Consider the following 7844-nt stretch of genomic DNA (forward strand, 5'->3'; position numbering starts at 1 on the left):
TCTGCTATTTCGGCATCTCCTCCAATTCCAACCGACGGTAAGTTTATTTTTTCTTCATCTTCTCTTCCTTCTTTGTCTTCTTCTACTTCTTGACGTACAGACGTACTATTTTGCACTGTTCCCCCTGGATTTCTGTAGTTCTCTGGATTTCGTTACTAGGAAGCTGTAATCTTTTTATTTTCCCCTCTTTCTTTTCCTTCTTCCTCAAGTTCCAACTCCCAAGAGTTCCACTATTGGTAGATTCGAGTTGAGTTTCGGTCACTGTTTCAGTTCTGAAACTACAGGTGCCTCCACTTCCAGTTCAGATTCCAGGAGTTTTTGGTTGATCAAAGACTTAATTTCTGTTTCAGGTCTGAACCTACTGGTACAGTCACTTGGGCCACTTCAATTTAAATTCCAAATTTCTATTGTAAAGCATATTGTAAGCTATTATTTCTTATGGATTATTATTGTTGAATTTTCCTAGTGGTTTATTGGTGTAAGTTGTATCGGTGTTCTTTTTTCCTTTTCCAAGAGGTTTATTTTTCTGTCCTGTTTAATTGGTGATTTCAAATCATTGAAGAGAATTTTCTGATCAGTGGAATGAATTAGGATATAGAGATTTGAGAAGAATTATAATTTGCTAGCATAATTAGACCAGATTGCATTGATATGATTCTTGACGTAGCATATAAGTAGAATTATATCATTGCTAATATGTTATTTGGCTATTTGTTATGCTAGCCTAGTAGATATAATGGATGCATATATATTAAATAAAAATAAAAAGAATACTAGGACGTGTAGGTCATCTAGGCGCCGCCTTATCGCCTAAGTGGTTAGGAAGGCCCTCCAACACCTTGGGTCACCTAGCACTTTAACAACCATGGAACAAACCATCAAAGTTGCTCAGTCCAAAGGCCAGATTTAAAGATATAGAAGACTCCCACTTTTAGCAGGTTACCAAAACCTTGACAATTTGAGTAATCGAGGGAAAGGGTTTGAGGTTCTGAAACTGAAATCAATAATGGGTTGAAGTTAAAGATTAAACAATAACTGAACCTCAAACAGAATTATTGAATATCAGATTGAGAAAACCAGATTTGAAGAAGTATAACTGTATTAGGAAACCTGAAATTCGATTGGGAAAACTGAGTTGAAACCAGAATCTGTTATTAGCAACAATAAGGCAATTCGATAGCAGATTTTATGCAACAATCAATACAACAACAACAATTACAACAATATAGCCTTATCCCAACTAAATGGGGTTGTCCTTGTGCAAGAATCAATGTTGAACAGAATTAAAGTTACGCATAATCTTGCAATTCACAAATTCCAGCAAATAGGTAAATTGCAGGGTTTAGAAATGATAAAATTATGACCTGCTGTTTGATGGAGAGAAAGAATAGAGAAGGGAGAGATTAAGTCAACCAGTAATCTACCATTTGGCTTGGAATCCACCAGATCGCCACTACTGAATCCACATCAGTATACTCAGAGTCCACTGAGCAAAACACCGTTGAATCCACAAAGCTGGTTTGAAATCCATAGAACCAAACAAGCTGCGATCTTTCTTCATTCATAAAAAACGTGTGTAGGCTGTTAGTCCTATTCATTCTTATATAGACTTGTGCTATACAGATTTGTGGGTTTTTATGCTTATAAAAAACGTGTGTAGGCTGTTAGACCTTTTCAGTCTTATATACACTTGTGCTAAACAGGCTTCGGCTCTGAAAAGGAAAGATAGAAATCAAACCTGGAAAAGGAAACTTTCTACGGAATTGAAAAATAGAAACCACTCAAGAAGAAAACTGTTTGGAAACAGGACTGAAAATATAATTAGGGAAAAGTGTCTCTGAACCCAAGGCATTTCCTACACTCTCTCCCATATAAATTTATTGTTATTTTTTCTCTCCTAAAAAATAAAAAATAAAAATTTAATTGGGGAGAAGCGAATGCTGTAGGTTCATAGAAACTTTTCCCTTATAGTTAATAAACCAGCCTTGACAAACAACTGAATAATGATAAAATATAAAAATAAATAAAGATTCCCAACTGCGCCCACAATTTTTCTCCCAAGGAGAACCATAATTGAGAACTGCGGGTTTAGTTTGACTTTGATCTAGAAAAACTGGACCAGGTTGAACCGCAGGCCATTCTTCTCTTGTAGCCTGTATACTGCATCACATATACAGGTCCCACCTCCATCTACTCCGATAACTATGATCAGACCAATACCACCTTTACCCCCTTGTCTATATTGTAAGCTCCCATTTTCACCTGATTTAAATTGGATGTATCAGAAAATTTTCATTGGTACCCTTCCAAACTTAGAGATGGTTAGGATCTAATCCATGATGCCCCCTCCAAATGATGTGTAGATGGTAGCTACTTCTCTGGTTTAGGAAGATGGAACCCTTGAAGAATCAAATCCGTTTGATGCTTGTTCCATCATTGATAGAATAGCATACTTGCTGATGTACTGTCACTTGACTGGTTGGACCAGCATGATAGGCTTTGGAGACCCAAACCCAGACAGAACTAGTCCAACCCGGGATTCCAACATGGGTTGGAAGTAGTTTATTTATATATTAGTTTACCTATTTAAGTCTCTTACTTATTTATGTTGAATACGTAGGAGTTAGAGGAGCGTGGGCCTTGGTGCAACAGTAAGGTTGCTCCATTGTGACCAAGTGGTCACGGGTTCGACTCTGGAAACAGCTTCTCTGTGAAAGCAGGGGTGAGGTTGCGTACATTATGACCCTCTCCAGATCCTGCAGTGGCGGGAGCCTCGTGCACTGGGTACACCCTTTTTTACGTAGGAGTTAGAGCTTGAATTGCAAGTTGTTATTTTCAGTTTTAGAGTTAGAATAGGGGTGCTTTGATTTCTTTTATTTATACCATGTAATTGTGCAATTAGAACTCAGATTTGAAGAATGGAATAGTGAAGTGTTTGTGAGAGCCTGCACGGCCAAAGTGATTGTGCGATCTTTTTCCTCCCCCACCCCCTCTTCTTCTTATGTGATTTCCTCTCTCCCCTGTAACTCTGATATCCCCGTCTAATATTTCTTCCCATGCTCCACCGGCCTTCCTCCACTAGCTTATCTGCAACCCCTTTGCTTAAAATGAACAATGTAAAGGCTGAAACTTGATTGTTGTTCTTTTAGGGATGGCGAGAGCAAGAAAAACCCCCAAGTTTGCAGTTATGAAAAAGCTTGTAAGCTCGAAAACACTTCAGAAGTAAGTCTTTATTTCTTTATAAATGGTCTTCACTATTTTTCTTTGTGTGATTTATTTTTTTCCCTTTCTCTGCTAATTGGTCTTACTACCTCTTGTTGGATTCAGACACAAAGAAGAAATTCTAAACCCCAATAAGAAAGATCTCGAAAAGCAGAAACTCCCAAGAAATGTGTATGCCACTTTCTTCATATTTTCTGGGAATTCACTAGTTTAATACTAATATATGCTTTACTCTTTAATGCTTTTGTCGCTTATTTATGTCTAGGCCAAATGTTTCTTCTGCACTTTTCTTCAAACACAACACTGCGCTGGGACCTCCTTATCGGGTTTTGGTTGATACCAACTTCATCAATTTTTCCATTCAAAATAAGGTGAATCCTTCAAAAGCTTTGTTATTAACCGGATTTGGTCATTTGGTAATTATTTCTATTTTAGAGGAACATTAGCGATTTATTTGATGTGAGAGCTTTATGATTGCATTGCTTCAGTTACCCTGTTGGTTTCACATTAATGTACACAATACATAACGGGTTGATGCTCTTTAGCATTTGCTAGATGGATATGAAAAAAAAATGTAAAGTTCAATCATGAAGGAATATTGCAAAATACCATTAAGAAATCAAGTGAAGTGCCTAGGAACACATCCAATATCATGATTTTGGATCGTATATGACATATTATTCCTATATGTGGAGTATCTACAAATTAAATACATTAAATCGTACATTTGCTTTTCCCCCCCCCCCCCCACTTTCTTCTTTGCGTGAACCGAGTTTCTTCAAACATCTTTACTAATTATTCGCTTGACTTGTACTTCTCTGGTTCTTGATGCAGTTGGATTTGGAGAAAGCCATGATGGACTGTTTATATGCAAAGTGTGAGTTTCCACATACATAAATCCATTCAACTGATGATCATCCATGTACTTGAACATTTGTTGTGTATTACAGTGGCGTCAATTTCAACCTCTGAATATGTTTGGAAATCTTAAGACACCTCTTTTCTGCATTGAACAGATTAACCACATTCTGGCATATGGATGGTGCCACATGGTGGGCATCAAATAGATGACCTCTATGTTCTAGTACACTGCATTCTTTTGTGCAGTTTAAGAAGAAAGCTGAGATTTAAGTGGTGTTTATACAATTGGAACATGAGACGATCTAAGTATCTAACCACATATCTTGTGGGACCTAATAATTTTAACCTGTACTAGTTGGGGTCATGAATTATCCATTATAGACTCCCTGTGGTCATTCCATGCGAACGACGACTTTTCATTTGGTTGTCTATCCAATTGCTTCATTTGGTTGCCCCATGTTTCTTTATGTATTTATTCTTTTTTACATTTTATAGGTACCCCCTGTATCACCAGTTGTGTCATGGCAGAACTAGAGAAGTTAGGTCAGAAGTACCGTGTAGCTCTCAGGTATGTTTCAATTGGATTATTTGAAAATCTCCTTTGTGGCATGAGTGCATGCATTTATGTTTCCAAGAACCTTGTACTGTTGAGAGAGGGTTTTTAGTTGATGTTAACATAGATGTCCCTTCTATTCAACTTCTCTCTCTCTCTCTCTCTCTCTCTCTCTCAAGAGTCAAAACTAAGAACAAGTTCCAAGACCGATACCCAAACTCTTCTTCATTCTTCAAAGTTTATATATTGGAGTTTGGGAGGACGGCTGAGGATGGGATCTTCTTCAGTAATGCTGACAGTGATGTACTGGCACACGCTGGTTAATTTTTGTTACTCTATTTATGGCTTACTGCAAGCATTATCTTCTGTCTCTGCAATTCCCTAACCGTCCCCCCCCCCCCCAAGCTTTCAGGCTTCATCTTCTTCTTTTCAATCAGAGGTTCACGTATTTGAGAGTATTTTTGTTAACAATAGCATCTATAGCCGATAGTCTACTTCGGAAATAAAAACCCTAAAAAGAAAAGTCAATTAGAGACATTGATAATTCTGCCTCCCACTTGATTTTGCAGAATTCTCCCTTGTTTTTCTCTCTTCGCCCCTTCAGTATGTCTTCCGCGTTGTTTCCTTCTTCTTCATCATCTTTTAAGATGTCTCCGTCTACCAAAAGAAAGCGAAGTTTGAGACTCGAATCTTCTTGACCTACATGAAAACTTGAGTACTCAAATCTTCTTGTCATGCATGAACCGCCTGGTTGTGACAAGATCTTGATCTCCCTAAGGATGAACTTCCCATCATGGATGAATAAGATCTTGTCCTCAACTTTTCGTTTTTCTTTTTCCCCGCTTCTTTGGTAGCTCTGAAAAGATTCTGATCTCTTTTTCCAATATTTCATGGGCTGAATTGATGACCTGCCATTAGTGCTTTTTTTGGGTCAACCGGTTTCAGAACATTGGATTTTAGGTTGTGAGAGTGCATGTTCTACGCACAAGGGTCAGGATAGGGTGCAAGTTGGGCTGGCTTGGCCTGGAAATTGATAAATTGTGAACCAATCTGAGTCCAAGCCAGGCCCATCAAAGGTGAGCCTGAATTTGGCCCAACTGCAATGCTTCTTGATCAGGATGTTTTGAGATCTTACCAGTAGCTGCCCAAATTTCTGATGCATCCTTTTTCTAACTTCTTTTTATAGGATTGCCAAGGATCCTCGATTTGACAGACTGCCTTGTACTCACAAAGGAACTTATGCTGATGATTGCATTGTTGATAGAGTTACTCAGGTATGATTTGACACTCAATATTTGGTGCTAAATTCTGTGTTTGATGGTTGTTTCCCAAGTTGGCAGTGCATACATTACATATAGAAGCAATAAGAACTCTCTGTTTTCGGGGAAGTATTTTATCTTTCTTGGTTTCACAACTTGGGTCCTTTATCCTGCTGTGTTTTGTCATGTTGGGGCCACTTTTTCCTTGTTCTCACCAAATTATCATTTGAAAAACTTATCTTGTTTCTCGTTCCAATAATAACATCTAATTATAGAGGCTGGTTAAATTGTGTGTTTTCTCCTGCTCATCTTCCGGAGGAATTTAGTAATATATAGATCCCATTTTGCTTCACAGCATAAGTGCTACATCGTTGCCACATGTGATCGAGATTTGAAGCGAAGGATTCGCAAGGTATAGCACATTGATTTTAATAGTATTTCAGCTTCTCATTTTAGCTGTGTCACATCATTGTTCCCCCCCACCCCCACCCCCACCCCCACCCCAAAAACAAAGCTCTTACATGAAGTCGTATGATAATAAACAGATACCTGGTGTGCCAATCATGTATATCACTAAGCGTAAGTACTCAATCGAACGGTTGCCTGAAGCAACAATTGGTGGAGGTAAGACCTCAAGCACATGAGCTTTTATTATTTAGATCTTTAATCTTGTTTCTGTGTTCCTTTCCTTGAAGCCAGCAATGGTAGAATTCTCATGCTTGGTATTTTCTGTCCAGCTCCAAGATACTGATAATGCCAGATCTGACCTTTCAGCAAGAGGAAGATCATTGGTCCTGTTCCATTTCTAGTTTCCGCAGAACATTTTCTAGCTGAGAATTTAGTGTTGAGTAGTTATTTCTCAATTTTGTTGGAAATTTCCCTGTTGGCTTTTAGTTCCATATCATGTAATCTAATTTATTCTAAAAAATTGTGATATTATTAAAGCAATGGAAGGTAATGGTAAACCATAATGTATATGCATAGGTGGAATGCTAGTATGACAATAGGGGACCCTACTAACTTGGATGAGTTTAAGTTAGTGTAAGAAGTGACCTTATTTAGCAGGTATTGGTACTACAATGTTCACATGCACAGATCTTTCGCTTTGTTGATAATAACTGGTGCATGGCTCGTTGACTGAATGGTTCAGATGCCATTAATGCCACTTGTAGGGCTATGGTCCACATGTGGGAAAACATAAAGATGTGATGTAAAAGCTTTGGGGTGGCAGGGTTTTGAAACCCTAAAGTTTAAAACCATATAATAATAATGTTTATGAACAAAAATACTGGTAAAGGCCCATAGAATTGAAAATCTTGCCCTTCAGAAGGGGCCACATCAGCAGAAGGGCCTGCCTCTCTGATCTCCAATGACCATTTTTGAAAAGCTGGTTCACCCGTTTGGTTCAACCATCTTCGTTTAGCATCATCAGGAAAACCGAACATTAGAATGGCAGGTATCGTAAGGTTCTCAATCAATGATGAAGAACCAGACGGTTAGAGTCTAGTGAGGTTGCAATCCGTAGCTATTTCTTAAATGAGAGAAATTGAGCATCCAGCCGTTGGCTGTGCTGCACACATCTTGATGGCTGATTGAGTGTGTACTAGGATGTGTGTGACACAGTTCAGCCCAGCCCAGTTTAGCCCTTGAATGCCCCCGCAGACACTCTCTGGAGGGGAGCCGGATCCCAAGAAGAATGGTAGGACAACCCACATTCGCAGCTAAAGAACAACCAGGCTCTTCATATGAAGAGAAAGAGGCCAAACAATCTCTATGGCTAGGCATAGCTGCATAAGAAAAAAAAATCCCCTTAGTGCTAAGATAGAAGCCGATTCACAACGCCTAAGTGGTGGATCACTGAGCTTGAACAAACATATGAGAAGTCATCAAATCTTGGAGGTTGGACCAGAATAGATGATGTGGTGGATTAAAATTCAATAATATTGATG

At 38.6% G+C, this 7844-nt stretch overlaps 1 protein-coding gene across 1 annotated transcript; it reads left to right on the plus strand.

The window, feature by feature from the left end:
* The first annotated feature begins 3078 nt into the window (after nucleotides 1–3078).
* Nucleotides 3079–6709, plus strand: LOC122645194 (rRNA-processing protein FCF1 homolog). Its single transcript, XM_043838526.1, has 9 exons — nucleotides 3079–3222; nucleotides 3328–3393; nucleotides 3488–3593; nucleotides 4057–4099; nucleotides 4579–4651; nucleotides 5823–5910; nucleotides 6251–6307; nucleotides 6441–6519; nucleotides 6633–6709. The coding sequence occupies exons 1-9, from the start codon at nucleotides 3152–3154 to the stop codon at nucleotides 6644–6646; spliced, it is 597 nt and encodes a 198-aa protein (XP_043694461.1). The 5' UTR covers nucleotides 3079–3151; the 3' UTR covers nucleotides 6647–6709.
* Nucleotides 6710–7844: the final 1135 nt, after the last annotated feature.

Source organism: Telopea speciosissima, chromosome 11 (assembly GCF_018873765.1).
Source record: "Telopea speciosissima isolate NSW1024214 ecotype Mountain lineage chromosome 11, Tspe_v1, whole genome shotgun sequence".
Lineage (NCBI taxonomy): Eukaryota > Viridiplantae > Streptophyta > Magnoliopsida > Proteales > Proteaceae > Telopea > Telopea speciosissima.

Bases quoted from the DNA above. Each gene is read 5' to 3' on its own strand.
- LOC122645194 (XM_043838526.1), top strand. From the start codon at position 3,152: ATGGCGAGAGCAAGAAAAACCCCCAAGTTTGCAGTTATGAAAAAGCTT. The intron at 3,223-3,327 runs GTAAGTCTTTAT...TGTTGGATTCAG, and splicing joins AGCTCGAAAACACTTCAGAA to ACACAAAGAAGAAATTCTAA. The intron at 3,394-3,487 runs GTATGCCACTTT...ATTTATGTCTAG, and splicing joins CAGAAACTCCCAAGAAATGT to GCCAAATGTTTCTTCTGCAC.